General features: G+C 43.3%; 1 protein-coding gene across 1 annotated transcript in view; it reads right to left on the bottom strand.

Moving 5' to 3' along the window:
• The window catches only part of LVRN (laeverin), a 46,644-nt gene that overhangs the window by 12,533 nt on the left and 13,967 nt on the right, over positions 1 to 20,144 (bottom strand). Inside the window, exons 6-14 of the mRNA XM_066616265.1 lie at positions 18,050 to 18,163; positions 13,535 to 13,672; positions 10,780 to 10,845; positions 10,588 to 10,653; positions 8,092 to 8,258; positions 7,117 to 7,193; positions 5,963 to 6,102; positions 4,626 to 4,681; positions 168 to 321 (exon numbers count right to left, since the gene is read on the bottom strand). Of these exons, the coding sequence (XP_066472362.1) occupies positions 168 to 321; positions 4,626 to 4,681; positions 5,963 to 6,102; positions 7,117 to 7,193; positions 8,092 to 8,258; positions 10,588 to 10,653; positions 10,780 to 10,845; positions 13,535 to 13,672; positions 18,050 to 18,163 (978 nt within the window). The remainder of the gene's footprint in view (positions 1 to 167; positions 322 to 4,625; positions 4,682 to 5,962; positions 6,103 to 7,116; positions 7,194 to 8,091; positions 8,259 to 10,587; positions 10,654 to 10,779; positions 10,846 to 13,534; positions 13,673 to 18,049; positions 18,164 to 20,144) is intronic.

The raw sequence follows: 20,144 nt of genomic DNA, 5'->3' as shown, positions 1-20,144 counted from the left end.
GGATTGCAAGACATACTACCAACAGACCCTTCGATCATTAGCAAGTCATATGCCTTCAGCCACATCTTTACATGCATTTTCAAAAATCAAACATGAAAATGTATCAAAAACTGTTTATAGCTGTGTCACTTAGTCTAAATTCGCAATACTTCAAAGAATGCTTGTACCTTTAAAACTGGATAGAACTCATGATCACTCCAAATAAGCTTCCAGTTGTTACTGTGCAGATGAAGCAGTACCATATTCCAAACCACGCTATCATCTTCTTTTTCAAGATACTTTGTTAAATACAGAGGAATATCATACTCAATATAACCAAACCTATTAAAAAGAAATCATCTTTAAGCGAACATACTTAAGCTACATAAGTATATGCCAGCAGAGGAAAAGTTAAAAAAGGACAGTATTTATTAGAGGATAATTCTAAAACTGTAAATAACTGTTGAATTATTTTTAAACAAACTTCACAAAAAGATACCTGGAATGGCAGGTTTTTTACAGCCTCACATCTTTCACAAGCTGTAAACATACTCAAACAGTGTAGCTAGATGCTGCAAACACCAATAAGAAAGGAAAACTATGAACAGGGGAACAGATATAAGAACTTGCTATTTCAATTTTTAAAACTTCAAAATGATTCTTTAGTCTCTCTCTCTCTCTCTCTCTCTCTCTCTCTCTCTCTCTCTTTGAAAACTTAATTATTCCAAATAGTTCCTTTCAAAGCTGCCTAGCAGGCAGAAGGGAAGATCTTAAATCCTCAAAAGGAAAATGCTGAAAGGAGCTTTCAGAACTTGAGGGTTTACTGTCAACCAGGCTGGCAAGTTTTTGAATAAGCTTTTTATTATTTTCCCACAGAAGTGCAGCTGGGAAGCAACTCTACAGCCCAATCCTAACAGCAGTGGCGCTGCTGGGTGCAGCAGTGCCAAAATGGTACAGGGGTTGTAGGAGGCCCCCTTGGGGGAAGGGGACTTTCAACCCCCCCCCCCCCCCCGAGTAAGAGTGCAGTGGCTTTTCAGCCTGACAAGGAGCATAGGATCCAGCACAGCAGGGCTCTGCCGGTTTCACCTCCCTCCTGCCCTGGTTACTGCCCCCATCCCTCCCTTCCCCTGCCCTAGAATACCTCCCCCCCCCACCCTGACAGACCTTACCGCAACCTAGAGCTCTTCCCTTGCTCAGGGCAGCCTCTGTCTGGCGCTGGGTTGGTGCCAGTACTAACTCCTCTCTGGGTGTCGTGGATGTGTCTTATGGCATGTTTGCAACACCCAGCACTAGTGCTGGAGGTATTATGGGATTGGGCCATCAAGGCGGGGGGGGGGACCACTTCAGCTCCCCAGAGCCAGTCTGGTGCAGTTGAAAAGGAGCTTTAAAATGTATCATCACTCCCACTCAAGAGTCCATCTTGCCCAGGGGAGATGGGGGGGGGGGGTAACAAAAACTTTAAGCTGCTTCTTTTGCATCCTGATAATTCAAATCACTTTTTCACTATGCTTGCAATGGTAAAATATTTTAAGAATGAATTCTGAATAATTATATGCATCTATAATCATTCTAACCATGCAAAAGTGTTAACAAAAAACAGGTTGTAAAGAGGATAATACAGTACAGGAGGAAGAGGGAGCAGACAAGATAGAAATGCCTAGAGTAAAGTGAGCATGTACATTTCTGATTAAACAAATTAGGATAAATTCCTATGCTTCCTAGGACAGTAACCACTTGAAAACAAAACCACTGAAGAGCATTAGAATGTGAGAAACTGTCTGTATGAAGCAGTTTCCCACATGGAAGGTTTGCACTGACAATAGGAAGGGAAAATACCTGACCTAAATAGCTTCCCATGATGCAGAATTTAACTTTAAAACTGCATCTATGCTACTAGTGAAAAGATGATTCCACCTTTAATTTTTCTGTGTATCAGCAGCTAGATGGACAAAAATTCCAGAAACATCAGATCTGGCAGATAACAAGATATACTCACAGTCTGAAGTGATATTCCAGGCAGACAAATTATATGAGGAAGTTGTTAAGCTGGAATTAGAATTAGGAAGCAAGTTAAGGTTGAAGAAGGCAGGTAAGCCAAGTGGGGTGGGCTCAGAACCAGAATGGAGAGAGGGAAGAAGTAAGAAACAGGCTAAAGACAGGGCAAGAAGCATATATTCAGAGTGTAGCAGCCTATGGTGCAACATTTATTTATGTTTTTCTCATTTTTATACGGTCCTTCCTCCAAGGAGCTCAGGTTGGTAAGGGTGACCAGATACAATGGAAGACAGAGTGCCTCTACCTTTAAGCATTGTATACCAGAGGGAATTTTAGCAAGTGCAGCTCAACATGGAAGAGTTTAAAAAGTTGCACCTGCCAAAATTTCCTCTGCTATACAATGGTTAACGGTAGAGGTATTCTGTCCTCCATTGTATCTGGTGACCCTGAGACTGGTGTACATGGCCCCTCCTCTTGTTCTCACAACAACCTACATTAGGCGGAGACATAGTGACTAGCCCAACATCATCCAGGAAGCTTTGTGACTGAACTTGAACCTGGATCTTCTGGATCTTCTAGGTCTAAGGCTGCAATCCTAACCACACTTTCCTGACAGTAAGCCCCACTGAACATAATAGAACTTACTTCTGAGTAGACCTGGTTAGACTTGTGCCCGAAGTCCAAAACCAGAACCATTACACCCTGGGCCTATGAGAAGAATTTTAGCCGGGGGTACAAAATTTCTTCTGGGCCCCTTGCCAAAGGGCAAGGGGGGCAGTGGGACAACAGGGAGCAAAATAGGGCAGGGGGGGCGCTGACAGCCACAATAGTCTTTGGAGCTCAGGTCTGCTATGTTTCTTGATGCAGAGTCCAGGTCTGCCTGACCATGCGGCACTGGCAGCTAGATAAAGTACTACTCGTACAAAAACCCAAACACACTCCTAAGTCTCTCTAAAATTTTTGAAATATAGAAAATCAATTGCAGAAAATTAGCATCATCGTATTTAGGCTCACACTAGAATGGATCAAAATGAACTTCTGCAACAGCTGTAGCTCCACAGCTGGGTCCCTGAGCTTGTATATAGTCTTTCATGGTTATGGGATCCACAAGTCAAAGAACTACTGTAGCAGGCCAGTTTCTTCTCAGATTTGACACCATGTTATGGAGGGTCATGAATGCTTTCCTGGGCCTGGTGTGTATGGCTTGCAGCAGCAGTTAACATTGCATGCGCCTGATTGTGCATACACCCCAGCATTATGCACTGGCAGTGAGTTCAGGTGAGATAGGAAAATGTCAGGTCCCAGGAACTTTCGGGTCCCCCTTCTTTGGATCCTGGGCCCCCTTTCTGACCCTGGGCCCGGGTACAAATAACCCCCTTTACCCCCCTCTCCTAGGCCCTGACTACAGCATCATGGCTCTATGTGAAAGGTTACACAGGCAAGAGCTTGCATGAGTACATTACTTTTGGAGGACAGGGGCTTCACTGACTTCATGCTGCATATCTACAGTCCATTAACATTCAACAGTTGAGAAAAAGCCAAAATGGGCTAAGGAAGCTAGGAGGTGGTGATGATTACCCTGAGCACTAACAGATCCAGATTTGATACCTATACCCACAATACTGTGCTGTAAATAAACTCTTATGACTTCTTTATTTTCAACAAAGCAGCAAAAAAAATGTTCCAGTCAAAACTGCCAATTCATTCCTCATCAGCAACCCTGCATTAAATAAACATCAGCAGAGCACAATACAAACCTGTCTTTAGGCCTGCATAAGTCCCTTACACCAGCCTGGGAGTATTGCAAATGTGTCAGAAAGCCCATTTGCAACTACTCTGGAGTTGGGGAGGCTGGTGCAAGAATGTGCGCTGGACTCTCCGCACGTGATTTAGCCCTACAGAGAGTAATTGCCAGCCTAGGAAGGCCAGAGTGGGGGGGGGGAGTGAGGAGGGCAATGGGAGGGCAGGAAGGGGGTGTTTCTGAGTGAGGAAGGGCAGGAGAGGGCAGGCCTGAGAGCGAACCAGCCTGGGAAGGGGGCTGGGACCAGCCTCAGTGACTTCAGTCAGATCCTAACCCCCTTCCCAGCCAGCTGCTCAGATTTCCACCCGTGACTTCGCTGGCACAGATCTGAGTAGCTTCATAGGAGTGGCTGTGGCATTACTCAGGGTAAGGAGATAAATATTCCCTTACTCCAAGTGGTGCTCCAGCCATCTCCTAGCTGGATATGGTGCAGGCCAACTGGCCTGCCTATTCCAGCACAGGTAAGAATTGGGCTGTCTATATGTACATGCATCTTCTTGCACTGTATGAGCATTGCTTCTGTTCATGCATTTATAATGGCTCAGGAAAGAGATCATGAGGGTCGTAATGGGGAAAATCTTAGTTCTTCTAATTCCGCTAGTTACTTTGACTGGTAATATTATTCCCAGTTTCTAGAGGTATGGTGAGACATAATCACAGGTTTGCACAGTGTTAAATCTATTCCTCTCAGGTTTTTTGGTCAAAACAACCAGAGGAACTGATACATTATGTGTTCTGCATTCCCATTGCAAGGAAGGAGCAGAGAGAAAAATTTTTTTTGTTTTTTAAAAGAAGATATATGGAAATAATGTGGTGCATAGCATGAATACAGTCAAAGCTATATGGTTACCTTTCCAAGACAAAGGCATCGGACATCAATTGTAACCTGTTGGCAGCAGGAATCACCTGCAGAAAATATCTATGTGATTTTAGCAGATCTAAACAGCTCATTGCAAAACAAGCAGTCAACTTTGTTTCACAGCACTGACAATCAACAATCCAGGAGGGTAAACTCATCCATAATTTAGTTACAATAACGCAAATAAGAAAAATATGAATAGGAGTCCAGAATAGGAATCCAGAATTGGAATTTAGCCATACATGCCCAAATATCCCTAATACTTAGCATGTCAGTGAATGTGTGTGATTGTGTAGTTCTGAGAGTACATACATGCACAACAAAGGCAGGAAAGGAACTAGCCTTTTCTTGTTTCCTTCCTTTATACTAAGTATGCCAAATTGTTGGAATCCTCTCATGACTGTGGCCAGAAGCAGACATGGGTTGCTTATAGAGTAGTATATTTGTGGACTGCCTCTAGTTTGGTTTCTCCACTCCCCAGCAGGGATAAAGCTACAGCCAGAGTTATTATGTAGCGCACCCTACTTGCTCCATGTCGTCTGTCCAGTAAACTACTCTCAACAACCTTGATCCAAACTGTATCAATCTCCACTACAGTTACACCTCTGGGTAACCTGTGGCTTTGGAACAGCCTTCCCCTAAGAAAAAGTACAGCACTTCCAAAGGAAATGAGCCAGAACAACTTTCACCCTGCATTGCTAATACCATAGGGGACTCAGGACGCAATCCGAATTTGCACTGGAACAGGCAGGCTGACTGGCCTCCACTGTATACAGTGCAGGTTTGGTGCAGGCTGGGGTGCAACTCAGAGTAAGGAGATTTTATTCCCCCTTATTCCCCTTTATTATTCCCCTTTTATTCCCCAAGAAATGCCTCAGGCAGCCCCAGATTTTGCAGGCACAAATCTGAGTAGCCTATGTAATGCTGCTCGGACCAGGGATGGGGGTTAAGATCCGACCTGCACCACTACGGCTGATCCCACCCCCCTCCCAGGCCCAATCCACCCCCCCGGTCAACCTCCTCTTGCCCTAAAATTCCCCCCCTTCCTCCATTCCTTCCTCCCACCACCCTTTCTCACCTGATGTGCCGACCTGCCTGGGCCAGCACAAACTCACCCTGTTCCAGAGCAGATCCACCTCTGCTAGACCAGTACGTATCCCTGTGCTGGCCTAGCCTGCTCCCAAGTAGTCATAAATGTGCTTTATAGCACGTTTGTGACACTCAGGAGCTAGCCAAGGGACTTGTGCCAACTCATGGCAGCAATAGGGTTGCGCTGCCTAATGCTGGCTTAAGATGTTACTATATAATAACCATAGAAATGCCTTTACCTTTGGATCACGTTCAAGCACTTTGGCCAATCTCCTCCAGTGCAACTGGTCATAATTAATCCTATAGTAACCAGTCACATTCACATTCAAAATAATCCAATCATGTTCTGAATCCAATATTTTCATTTCGGGAAATATTTCTATAGGAAGAATGAAAAGGTTAGCATGAATTTAGTAGTGTATTCTCTAAAGTGTGTGGTCCCTCAGCCAGTGCCCACCATGGTTGACTCTGTCAAACAATAAGCCAACCTACACTTTTGTCAGAATGTAAAGGTGTGAAGACTTGCCCCTTCACTGGTTTCAACACTCAGATGGAGGAGGAGGTGATTTGAATGGTAGTCAGTAGTTGACATTTGATGGTAGAACGCAAGTTACATTTCCTAGTTTTTTCATTATATGTTCTCCTTCCAAAGGGTACAGTTTAGGGTTCTGAATCTAATTTGGAACAGAAGTACAGAAATTGAAACTAGGATGTTCTTAATAGAATAGTGGTTAACACAAGGAAACTGCCTCATGCTGAGTCAACCACTGGTCCAACTAGCTCAGTGTTGCCTATGCTGACTGAGGAGAAGTGTTTCCTTCTGCATGCATGCAAAGCACGTGCTCTACCACAGAGCTATGAATCAGGACTTCCCAAGCTCAAATACTGTCTCTGCCATGAACTCACGGGTAGTGGCCTGCACTGTATCCAGTACAGTGAGCAGGCACAGACCTCCACACTAGCCCAGCTGACTCCCAAACAGCACAAACATGCCTTGTGCCATGTTTGCCTTACTCAGGAGCCGGTGCAGGGGGCCTGCGCCAGTTCATATCACTCCTAGGATTGCACCCTACCTGGCCTTAGGCAAGCCACTTCCTCTCAGCCTCAGCTCCATGGAGTTAGTGCTCAACCAACAGGATTGTCCCAAGGATTACATCAAGATAGTACATAAGAAAAATTTTGCATACTCAAAAAGTACTATACAAATGCAGAGTATTATTACGAAGTACTACTATCTCATATGCATGTTTATTGCCATTTCTTTGGATATTCAAAAGTAATTTGATATAAAGCATGCACTGATTGCTTATTAATTTGTTTCCTACAAATATTCAAGGATAAACATAGCAGACAGTACATACTTCCTTAAATTCAAGACAAAATAATGACTTACTGTTACTGTTATCAAGCCATACTAAACGTTGTGTAATTCCATTTCTCATCCAAGAAATAGGAATGATCCATGTGTTACTTAATTGAAAACAAAAATGGATAATTAAGTTATTTCTTAAAAATCTATAAACAATAGCTTGAATCCCATTGATTTCACTATGAGTTATCCCATTGATTTCACTAGTTAGCTTGACTAACATTCTCAGGATACCACTGATGGACAACAATGTAGGCTTGCCATGGGGCTTGCCACAACTATGGAAGGACAAAGCCCTGTGCACAGTGGACCCTTGGATCTGTGAGGGATCCATTCCAGGATCCCGCTGATATAGAAATCCATGGATAATTAAATCCACTGGGGGGGGCAGAGAAGCACTGCAAAACTTACCTGGGGTCCACACCCAGTTCTCCAGAGGTCGCACACAGCCTCCTAGCCTCTGCAGAAGACCTCCCAGACGTGACCAGTCTATGCCATGACTTCCAGTTGTGTCTGAAAGGTGTTCTGAGGCGCAGGGAGGTGCAGCCTCGCCCCCCAGTGCCTCAGAACACATCCAGACACAAATTAAATTTGCCTGTGCGAACCAAAAGCATCTGGGAGTCAATGATCCACCTTCATCAGAGGGCCCACCTGGCCTGGCTGACCCCTGAACTCTCAATATTGTTGGCTTTGGTAGCACCCAAATCAACATCAGGGTGGGTGTACCATAGAGGGCTAGTACAAGGCTTTAACCCCCCAGCAACTTGGCAACAAAACTAAGCACAAACCATTGTTTGATGGGATGCTTGGCAAACTACAGTTGTGTTTACCCTCCAAATCTGAATTAGCTACCACAATCTGAAGTGGATTGTGGCAATTCACTTCATAGCAAATTATGATTTATGCTAAAAGGGACAACGGCCTCAACCTGAGAAAGTTGTCTGCTAAAAAGATTTCTGTAATTCAAATGCACAAAAAAAAAGTCAAATCTAAACATACTTGTGAGTTTGCGTTCTGTTTTCAATTGAATTATTAAACTGTTCCTGCTTGATACTTCCAGTGGACAGATCTACTGTTAAAACTGGGAAGCCAAATTGGCAAGTCCAAGTGTCCATTATAACTTTGACTGGTGCAGGCAACTGGAGGCCATTCTGTTCATCTATTACCTTCAAGAAAAGTTCTAGATTAGAAAGAAGGATAAATTGCAGGAAGACTAATGAAGTAAGCCAGACCTTAAAATTCATTTCCTGGGGGCTGATACAGTTTTAATCTCTCCGGTCTATCAGTGGTTACTAATCATGATGACTACTTCCTACCTCCAGATCAGCAGCAGTATGCCTCTGAATAGCCATTGTAGGGGATCAATAATGGGAGAGATATATGCCTTTTTCTTCTGCGGGTGACAAGAGGGGCAGTTGGTGAGCGACTGTGGGAAGCAGAATACTGGACTAGAAGGGCCTTTGGGTCTGATCCAACAGGACTTTATGCAGAAATTTGTTCAGTTTACTTTACATAACTGTTCATACAGACTTCAACATCAGGTATTTCAGATGCTAGATCAGTGATTTTTAATCTTTTTCATCTCATGGCACATTGACAAGGCATATTCCCAGGCAGTCTGATCTCATCTGATCTAGGAAGCTAAGCAGGATCAGGCCTGGTTAGTACTTGGATGGGAGACCACCTGGGAATACTGGGTGCTGTAGGCTTATACCATAGTCTTTTGAGACTGAAGGTTGCCAACCAACCAACCAAAATTGTCAAGGCACACCATCGGGTTTTTGATAATTGCCAAGGCACACCATGCTGTCATTGGGGGGTTCACATCCCCATTGGCCCTACTAATTAATGACCTTCCCCCAATTCCTGTGACACACCTGAGGACCACTCATGGCACACCAATGTGCCACGGCACAGTGATTGAAAATGGCTGTGCTAGATGCTGATTGGTTGATATATTCATTGGGTTTTCCCAGTACTCATTTAGTAATTCACACAGGAGGGAAAGACTCAATAAATTCTGCAGATCAGCAACCTGACTAGGATGTTCTCCAAACTGGGAATTCCCTTCCTGCGAATGTTGTTCTAAAGTTTGATGACTCCCATATTACATTATAGTGCTCAAGCAAGCAGTTTCCCTGAAATGCCAAATGCATAAGTAAGTTAGAAAAAGTATCATGTGGTTCTTAATCAGCTTATTAACAGACATTCATTTTCCTACTGACAGCAGACAAACATACTGTAGTATAGGCAAGGTGATCTAGCAGGTGGTAGTGTCTCAGTACCAGTTGCGGTGTCTCAACTCCAGAGTTCCTGAATGTAATGGAATATCTGGATCCTTTTCAACAGGGCTTTAGGCCAGGCTTCAAGATTGCCTTGGTAGATTACTTATGCCAGGGATTAAACAGGGGAGTGCATCCCTGCCGGTCCTCTCAGAGGCTTTCGACACCATCAATACTAATATGGAATACTGGAATACAGTTATTTTTACCAGCTGCCGTTGAAGATGGTTCAGAAGTTGCAACTACTGAAGAACATGGTGACTCATGGGTTACTGGAGATTGGTGGTTTGACTCTGTTGGCAGTTGTACTGGCTGCCACTTTGTTTCCAGGCCCTGTTCAAGGTGCTGGTCTTGACCTTTAAAGCCCTTCAACACTTAGGACAAGCAGATTTGAGAGATCGCTTTCATGCTTATAATCCAGCCCATCTTCTTTGATCAGCTGAGAGGGCCCTTCTGGCTATGCCACCATAGGATAGGAGGTGGCAGACTAGGGGGGCGACAGCTGGAAATAAAGCTTCTCAGTGGCACCTACTGAGATACCAATAAGTGTCTTATTCCATAAGACATAACAGTAAAAATATTCCAGTATTCCAGTATTCCATAATAGTATTCCATAAGATAAAACAGTAAAAATATTTAACTGCAGTCAGAAAGCTTTTCAAAAGAGGAGTGTCTTTTCAAAAAAGGATTTGCTTAACTCAAAACTGGCCTATGAGACTGATTGTTCTGAGTGCCAATGAGATGTTATTACAATACAGCATGGAACCAAAAACCTTTTATTTATTTAAATTTGATTTTGTTATGCAAGGGAGGCTACAAAATGTTCCTTGACCCCAGGTTGTAGATAGATGCCTTAGCTATGCCACTGACTGGGGGGAGGCAGCAGAGCAAGTGAGTGGTGAGCTGCTGGGGAGAGGAAGTGGGTTCCTCCCAATTTTCATTTTTTTAAAAGCCTGGGTGTGACGTCACTTCTGGCTGTGACATCATTTCCAGGGCAACATTCTGAGCTTGGCACAATCATTAGCTACGCCACTGGGCTCATTGCCAGATGATTGAGACATGATATGACTTGTTCTATTGCAATCCCTCCCGGTTGGCATCCTTCAGTCTCGGAATTGCGCTCTGAATAGTGGTTCCAGAACAGTGTCCTCTCCAGTGCGCAAAGCCTGGGTAGAGATGGAGGACTGTCAAAAATATTACTAGTTTGAATTACCTTTTGAAAATGATACCACAGATCATCTTGGATGGCATTTGAGAAGGAAATGGCATTCAGGTACGACTGCAAGGACATAAGGATAATTATTCAATTGACATTGACAAGTAATGTTCAGGTTTTTAAACAGAATAATTATTAGTGAAATCTTAAAAATGTAAACTCTATGCAAATTTATGTTTCTAAACTCACATTGAGTGCTTTGATAAAGAGTCCTTCAGTCATAAAACTGCAAAGCATCCGGACAATGGAAGCACCCTAAAACATGTTTTCAAAGGAGAAGTTGTTAAGAAATTCAAAGCATTTAATTACTGAAATCACAGTGACAATACGCTTTTCTTATTTTAAGTAACATACTTAAATATTTTAAGTATTTACACACACCATTTTATTTTATAAAATATATTTAATAAAATTTATATATATATATATGTATGTATGTATGTGTATATATATACACACACACACACACACGCACACACACACACACTCTTAAATATTTTAAGTATCATAAGATACTTCTTATGTACAAGTGATTTTTAAAAATCTATGATAAAATTAAACTTTATATATTCCTATCTACATTATGGAACTGGGGCAGTGACCGACCTGCCATTAGATAAACGGAGCAAATGCCTCAGGCGCAGAGCCTCACGCAGCTCTAGGACCACATGGAAGCCTCTTGACACTGTCGGAAACTGTGCTTCCGGTTTGCCGGAACCACAGTTTAAAGCATCAGGGAGGTTTCAGGAGACTTCCCCGACGTGTCCTGGAGTTGCGCGAGGTTCCAAGTAAGTGTGTGTGTGGGGGGGGGGGGTCGGTTTGCATGTGGGGGGCTGCAATCCTATTCACACTTACCTGGGAGTAAACTATAATTGAACTTACTCCTGAGTAGGCCTACATAGGCTTGGGTTCTAAATATCTGCATGTGAAGCCATGGCAACAAGAAATCACAGTTTCTGACAACCTCAGAATATTTAATGTATTTAGGACTTTTTTCTAATAAACAAAACAGAAACTATGCTCAATAAATAATTACAAATGATCCAAAGAGCAAAACAGGTGGCTTTTACAGGCGGGTGGTAGCACACAGCCTTTGCAGGCCTCAGAAAACCCTCCAGACCTAACCAGAGCGGTGCTCCAGTGGGGTTTGGAGGGTCCAATGGGCTCTCCATGGGAATGGTTGGCATCCATGGACAATGTGGGCCCACCTGTATTTAAATTTTATTTATAAATCCAGTGAAAAAATGGCATGGATCTGAATCTATGGCTTCCTTCACAGTACAGGTGTGCCCCAGTATCTGTAGGGATTCTATTCCAGAATGCCCCGCAGTTAACTGAAACTGCGGATACCAGGAACACCCCCCACTCTCCAGAGGCAAGAGGAACTCCACTCCCCTCACCTCTGGAGGGTCTTCTGAGACCAACACACACATTCGTCTGCAGCCTCTGTCAGGCTCAGACTGAGTCTTAAAGTAAAAAAAAAAAAATCATTTCCAGTTTTTTCATAAAACCAGAAGTGATGGTTTTTAATGTATTATAAGGCATTAAAAGTCACACCCAGTCTTATGGAAAGAAAAACCAGAAGTGACTTTTTGGCTGTAAGACTCAGTCTGGGCCTGGCAGAGGTGGCAGACGGACAGGCGCGGCCTCCTCTGGGCTCAGAAGACCCTCTGGATGCGAAGTGAGCAGCGTGCACCAGAAGGGGTGCGCATGGGGGGCCCCATAGACCCAGGGTGACCAGATACAATGGAGGACGGAGTGCTTATACCTTTAACCACTGTTTAGAAGAGGGCTTTTTGACAGGTGCAGTTCAACATGAAAGGGTTTAAAAATCTACACCTGCCAAAATCTCCTGTTCTATACACTGGTCAAAGGTAAGCACTCTATCCTCCATTGCATCTGGTCACCCTGCGTGGACATGATCCTCAGATAAATAAATCTGCGGATACAGGATCTGCAGATATGGGGGCCCCCCATATTCAGAAGTAAGGCATGGGAATAAGGGACATATGTAACTCCACTTGTAAAACACAGCAAACCTGTCTTGCAATAAACTCTTCTCTCCAGTCCTAGCTATGTGGGGATATATCATACTTAAGTATTGACGGAAACATGTTCTGCATATATGCAGAGCTCCTTTCTGAACACCAGGCAATAAGCACCCAGACCAACCTGCAGTTTCAGAATGTGCCCTGATATGCATGCAGAGATGTACCTCACTCTCCCGTTCTGTCTCCCAGGGAAAGCAAAGCATGTGGAATAGGGAATCCCGTCTTGGAAGCAAAGTGGAATATTTATGCCCAAGAGGTGAAATCTAAGCTCTACTAAATTCAATGGAACGTGTTTCTATGCCCTGCTTCTGATCCACTTTCTTTTTGTCTCTGAAAATTTGATACCCTCACAGAAGTTCCCCTGCCCATAAAGACGTCACAATTCACTTCAATGGAAAGAGCAGTTTCCTTTGCTCAAGTTATACTAATAGTATATTCACTATGATCTACAGCAGGGGTGTCAAACTCATTTCATACGGAGGGCCACATAGCATTCATGATGCCTGCTGAGGGCCGGAAGTGATGTCATTAGGCAAGAAGTGATGTCATTAAACAGGTCATAACCAGAAATAAACACTTTTTTCTCACTTAGGAACTCATTAGCTGCAAATAACAAAAGAGAAAATATATGAATCTTGATCATACTCGTATTTCAAGATATGGGAGAGCCCAATTTTCATGTGGGCTGCCCTTTCAGAGTAACACCTCAGCACTACTCAGCAGCTGTAAGTCTGAGGGACATATAAAAAGCTTCCATGGGCCACATCCAGCCCCCGGGCCTTATGTTTGACACCCCTGATCTACAGTGATAATTCTAGCTGTTTCTTTTCTAATCATGTGTACACAAACTTACAGTATTAAAAAAAAATATTCATTTGATTTTTGGTTTTTACCTTTTGGTATGTGACAGGATCAAATAAATGTGTTAAAATATCTGTATGTTGTTTTTCATCTGCAACTGATAAGGACCGAGAAGGCATATCATCCATCTCCAACATTGGTAATAAAACACTACTGCTAAACACTTTGTCCTGAAAAATAACCATAAAATACTACATTAAGCCTAAAAAAACAGGGGGGGAAAGGACTGTTTCAGCTACCTCCTCAATTAGATTTTTTTTACCTTCTCTTTCCTTCTTTCAGTCACTGAGGTAATATTCCATTCAAGACAACTTCTATATATTCAAAGTCTATGACAGAAAGCCAAAATACCAAACAGAAATTTCAAATAATCAAGACATCATATACTAATTTTGATCACACTAGGAGATACCCAATCTGCCTCTTAGTAACAGCACTATGGTTCTGCCAATAGAACATAGAGCAGAGGTTCTCAAACTGGTGGGTTGTGACTGAAAGAGGGCCATTCCCCTTTAAGGGGAGTGGCCCAGAAACCAGCACAAATGGGACAATCATGCTGCTGCCATTGAGGAAAGGGTTTTTTTACACTTACCTGGGGGTAGCTATGTCTTTGGGGGGGGGCAGGGGTCTGGGGAGCCTGCAACCCTGCTGGTTTTGAAGCAAAAACAGGGAAGTTTTTTTTTGTTTTTAGTTTGCTTTTATCAGGAATTTGAAGCTGCCAGGAGGACTGCAGAGGGGGTTGCAAGCTCCCCAGATCCTGCAGAGAGCCATAGCGATCCCCAGGTGATTTACAAAACCCTTCCCACCCTGGCAGAAACATGATCATCCCAATAGAGTTGCTGCTCCCACCCTTGCAAATACGTACAGGGTTCCCAAAGTCCAAGTAGGTCTTTGGGAACCACTGATGTAGAGGTTTCAAGACATCACCACAGCAACCGAGGAGTAATCAACAAGAGACATTTTGTGTGAAACATCACAAGTCCATTCATAATTCTGACTTTGCAGCCTGGGACTACAAACTGACCTTGACAGAGAATTGAAACTCTGTCAGGTGGAGATTTGAAAACAACGCACAAATCCTTAAAAACAGTAGATGAAGTGGCAGACTTGTGTTTAGACTGCACCATTCCAGACAGCAAGAGTGGGCACATATCACTTCTTCAGTGTAGAAAACCAAATCTTGGGGAGAAGTGTTCTACTTAGCCTTTCCTAGGCATGCTATTTTTCAAGGTGGAGCAATCATAGGTACTCTCACCTGAAGAGAAACAGTTCAGAGGACATTATCATTTCTGATAATTTTGAAAACCTTATCTGCTGTCTGTGAGAAATAGGCCCATATTGTAAAAAAAAAAGAAAAAAAAAAAAAAAAGGATGAGGGAGAAGTCTTCTCAGTCAGCAGGCAAATTCAAATTCCTCATCTGCCAATCCCAGTTTCATACACTGTATATATTTTAAACACAGAATAGAGGATTTATGTCTATTTTCCAACACTGATGGGCACTCTCCTACAATATGTTCATTCCACTGTGGTTTTTTCCCCTGCAAGTACATTATGTTGAGCTTTTTTGCCCTTGCCCTCCCACATTTGCTATTTTTTTTTAACATGCAGCCTGACAGAAAAGTTCTAGAAAACGCCAAAGCTTGTGCTCACTCTGTGTCATTTTGGTTGGTCTTAAATAATATATTACCAGACTGTGGCTTTTGGATTTTTTCTAATGGATCAACATGGCTATTTATGATTTTTCTGGACACATATGACATGTCTGTAATGCTGGCTTTCTTTTTTTCTTTTTTAAATAGGTATGCAAACAGAGCATACTGGAAGCAAAGAAGCACTTCCACAACAGATCCTGAGAAACTTATTTCTCCCTGCACACCACAGCTGCAACTTCAGTTTCAGATTATTCCAACTAGATCTCAGATCTCTCTCTGCCTCCATCCATATAAACTAAACACTTAGACACACACATATCCATACCCACACTCTGCAGAACACAACACCCAGCAGATGAATTGCCCATCCAAGGAAACATGCATGATGATTAACACATTTTAAGATCTTTCTGTCAAGTTTCTGACATCCATCCTCAATGAGCTAGCCACTCAAACTCATAACAGTGTGACAGACAGTAAAAGAGAGTTAATAGCCAAACTCCAGAATTAGTGTCCAGGGTTGGCACCATCAGGAACCTATTGAGTGCCAGTGGCATCACTAGGTTTCGCATCACCAGGTGCGGAGGCCTGTAAGTCACCCCATACAGTGGGCAGGGCAACACCCCAGGTGATGGGTGTGGTGATGGACCATTGCCCCGCCCCCACTGGTTTTTTGGGTGTACCTTTTGACAGAACACAGATATTTCAATGTGGTTTGTTTCACTGCATTCTGCATGAAATTACACATTGGAGGAATAATACCATCATGTTATATATCAATCAAACTCCGATTTTAGTGATTTTGAAAAGTAGTAGAATCACACAACACACACACACACACACACACACACACACACACACACACACACACAAAACGTGGCAACTTACTAACACCTTATTGCAGCAGTTCTCAAACATTTAGCACCGGGACCCACTTTTTAGAATGACAATCTGTCCAGGACCCATTGGAAGTGATGTCAAGGCCAGAAGTGACATCATCAAGCAAATTAAAATAAATAATTATAAATAATTAAATTAAAATAAAAGAAATAATTAAATAGAGAGCCAGCCCTGCTCCACCAAGTGAATTTTCGCTGTAGTCTGCCTGCAATAACACCCCCCCCCAAAAGAATCAGTGAGATTTCCAGCCCTCCCCAGTGCCCAGTTTAAAGTTCTTCTATTTCAAGCATATCAAGATAAAGACCTACTTGGCTTTGCAAGTGCAAAATAGAAAACATTCCCCTTACCATATCAAGCCTCTGTCTTATTCTTTTTAGGAGGGTGCCTTCTGGAGCATTTGTTGAGCTCCAGTTCCAGCAGATCAGGGCCATTCTGGTGGCCTCACATTCCCCTTTGCCTGGGCCTGATCACGAGTCAAGGCTCATCTGCCTACTCGCAAATAAACGCGACCGTATGGCTTAGTTTCACTTTCCATAGGGTTCAATACATTCGCCAGCTTGGAGGGAGGGACCTCTTTCTTGGATGTTTTTTGGGGGCTACATTCATTGGATAGGGACCATTCTGGTGTCATTGGAATCCTCTCAGCCTACCCTTTCCGAAGGACTAAGGCAAGTCCGCCTATTCACGAGTAAAGGCACGATATGGTTTCACTTTCCATAGGGCTCCATGCATTTTTTGGTTTCTGGTTTTTTGGCCATAACTTTTGATGGAAAGATGATATCTTACTCTGGTTTTTTGCATTGCATTCCGCTGGAACTTCCGCATCCAACGGTATATGACATGGTAGAGTTAATCCTAAAAACTGCAATATTAGCGCATCATCCCCCCAGTGGGTGTCACCTGGTGCGGCCTGCACCCTCCTAGCAATGCCACTGTTGAGTGCTAGGTTAGCAGTGAGCCCACCACCAAACAGCTGCCCCTCCTATCATTCCATGCTCTTATTACCAGTTCACTTTTTTCTCTCTGGTTCTGGAGGAAGAGAGCAATGGTGGAGGGAACAGGAGCAGCAGCCATTGCAGTATGCCAGTGGTATTCAAACTGGGGCGTCGTGACGCCCCAGCCTGAGGGCCCTGGCCTCTGCCCCCTTAAGGAGCGGGGGTAGGGGGAAGGCAGACTGAGAAACTTATGTCTCCCTGCACACCACAGCTGCAACTTCAGCTGCAGGGACTGGGATGCACTCACCAGTTCCTGCAGCAGCCTTCCCAGGGTGTGAGGAGCCCTGCAGGGCTCCCCAGCCTGCAGAAAGTGAAAGCGGAGCAATTGCGCGCCACCTCCGCAAAACCAGAAGTGGAGCGCAATTGCTCCACTTTCACTTTTAGAAGCCTGGGGAGCCCTGCAGACAATCATGCAGGGCTCCCCGCACCCCAGGAAGGCTGCTGCAGGGATTGGTGACTACATCCCAGTCCCTGCAGCCGCCCTCAGCGATGCGATCCTGGGATCGCGTCACTGCCTGCCCCCTGCCCCCGCTGCTTCCCTCCCTTCCCCTGCAAGGACTTACTGTGGTTTTCAAACTCCCAGACAGTATGCAGCAGTATGCTAATCTCCCCACCCTCTAATTCTGGGTAATAGTGGGAACTGGCCCCAGCCTTGTGGAAAATAAGGGGACCCACTGAGGCTACCTTGCTCAAGAATGGCTTAAAACCTGAAGCTTGCACTGCTGGGTTCCTAGTAACTTCAAGGCAGTAACATCATAAGTATACTTCAGGGAAAACCTATATAAAAAATGCTGAAATAGGTTAGTATCCATTCACTTCTGTGACTGAAAACACATTTCATGAATCAATCTCTCTCCCTGAACAGAAGAAATACTCTTCTCATGCAAAGGGTTCTTATCAAGAGGACTACTCCTTCCATTCAGAGAGAGCTTGAGTTCATGGTGTGTGCTTCTGTCCATGGAAGCATAACTCCGGATGCCACTGATAACATGCACCTACCATTTCAACGCCACACTTGATGTAGTCTGCTCCAAGATATTCCAGGTAACTTGCAAATCCCTCATTAAGCCATAAGTCATTCCACCAATTCATGGTAACCAAGTTTCCAAACCACTTAAAGAATAGAAAGGGGGGGGGGGAAGGAACATTGAATGCATTATTTCAAACTATAGTTGTCATCTTTTCTTCAAAAGAGAAATTAATGGCTTTATCTAACGTGTATATATTGTCACTGAATTCTGTAACATCTTCCATGAAGAACGGGGCAGGGGGGAGGGTGAACAGGGAGAAGATGGGATGGGGGAGGGCAGGATCATAGGTCTGATCCACCTGCATAGATCAACGCTGACTTGTGATACCAAGTTGATCCATTGTGGCTGCTGAGGCTTACACTGGAGCAAGGGGACTAATGTCCCCTTACCCCAAGGAGACTTTCAGTAGCCAAAAATCCCCTGCAGGATGCAGCATAGCCCACACTGGTGCCACTGCATCGCCTTGTGGGGATTTAGGCTGGGGCTGTAGCTTCCATTAAGTACTTTCTTAAGGACTTTTAAAAATAGTGCAGAGCTAAACAAATGTTAACAGTTTTTCCCCCACAATCCTCTTTCCTTCTCTGTTCCTGGTCATTCAAACACCTGGCTGCCATCAAGTTAAAAAAAAAAAAAAAACCATTACAAAATATTAAGCCAAACAGATAAAAACACAGGATAGGTATGTGCACTAGCCAAATTAAGAAGAGTCTATTTATTGACCAGAGCTGCCATCCTATTAACTCAAAGAGACTTACTTCAGAGTAGATATAAGACTGCACTGGAAAGTGCCCTTAGCAAATAATTAAATGAAGTAGAACAGATAAAAAGTTTTATAGGGATTTGGTTCCTTTCAAATTCTAGTTATTATTCATTGTCTTTAATATTTTTATGTGTTGGACAGTCTACAATACTGCTTTATAATGGATCCCATCAAAGAATCCCTTGAAACTATAGTATTCTGCAATGCATTGCTACAAAACTGCAAACCATTATAGTTAATGTGTAGTGCAGATACGTCTTAAGTAATATTCTGTATCAAGCTTGTCAGTTAAATGCAGCCTTCATGGTCAGGGGCAATACAGGTCCAGCCTTGTTATACACTGATTTTTTTACACACGGATTTGACTCAACATGAATGGCCACTGCAAATGAGACAGAATATGTTGATTGCTGGAGAAGAGGAAAATGCATCCCTTTAAAATCAGTTTTAAAAACTGAACAGTCCTTTAACAATAGTCTCATTAATGAGAGAGAGGGCAGCTGGCTGACAATCCATCAATCCTTCTCTCTCCAGGCAACCCCTCCCTTCCCCCTGAGTTCGTGAGAGAAAGGTGATCACTTTACATTGGTGAAGGGAGGGACTGAGTGAAGTGCCTTTGTAAGCACTTGGAGGAGTACTGATTGATGGATTGTCTTCTTAATGACTCTTATCTTACATCACAAAGGTCAGCAAGGCTGTTTTTAAATCACCAGAGCAAAGAAACCTTGTTTTTTAAATTGATTTGCTATAGTGTGTTTTTTGCCATCCATGTGAGTGCTTGGAATGGAACCCACGCGAATAATGAGGTTCAACCTGTATACCTCTGAGTTTCAGATCTTAGGGACAAATAACAGGGAAAGACCAACACTTCAGATACGTGTTTGTGAGCTTCCAGATACACCTAGCTATGCAGTACTGGAAGCAGGTTGCTGAACTAGGTGGATCATGAACTTAATCCGAAAAGTAATTCTTATATCCTCTATTTTCCTACATTTCTATGAGAACCAGATTGTTATTCTATTGTTAGTGAAAGAAGCCATTGGTATTATTTCTCTCCTCTTACGTGGCACAAGTATGCTGTGTAAAAGGTTTACTCCAAGCAGTGCAGAGGAAGATACACAAACAACAGGAAAGCGATATACAGCATTTATTATGACTCATAACAAATTATGGTGGAAAGTTTAATGCAACAAGGCAGGAAGTCTCACTTGCCAGGCAGACCATTTGACTGTTATTGCAGCAATGCAAGTTATTGCATGCACTGCTGCACCAAAACTCAAGTTTGGGTTGGCCAAGTATCTAG

This window comes from Tiliqua scincoides, chromosome 2 (genome assembly GCF_035046505.1).
Source record: "Tiliqua scincoides isolate rTilSci1 chromosome 2, rTilSci1.hap2, whole genome shotgun sequence".
In the NCBI taxonomy this organism is placed as follows: Eukaryota; Metazoa; Chordata; class Lepidosauria; order Squamata; family Scincidae; genus Tiliqua; species Tiliqua scincoides.
This window is presented reverse-complemented; position numbering and strand designations above follow the sequence as displayed.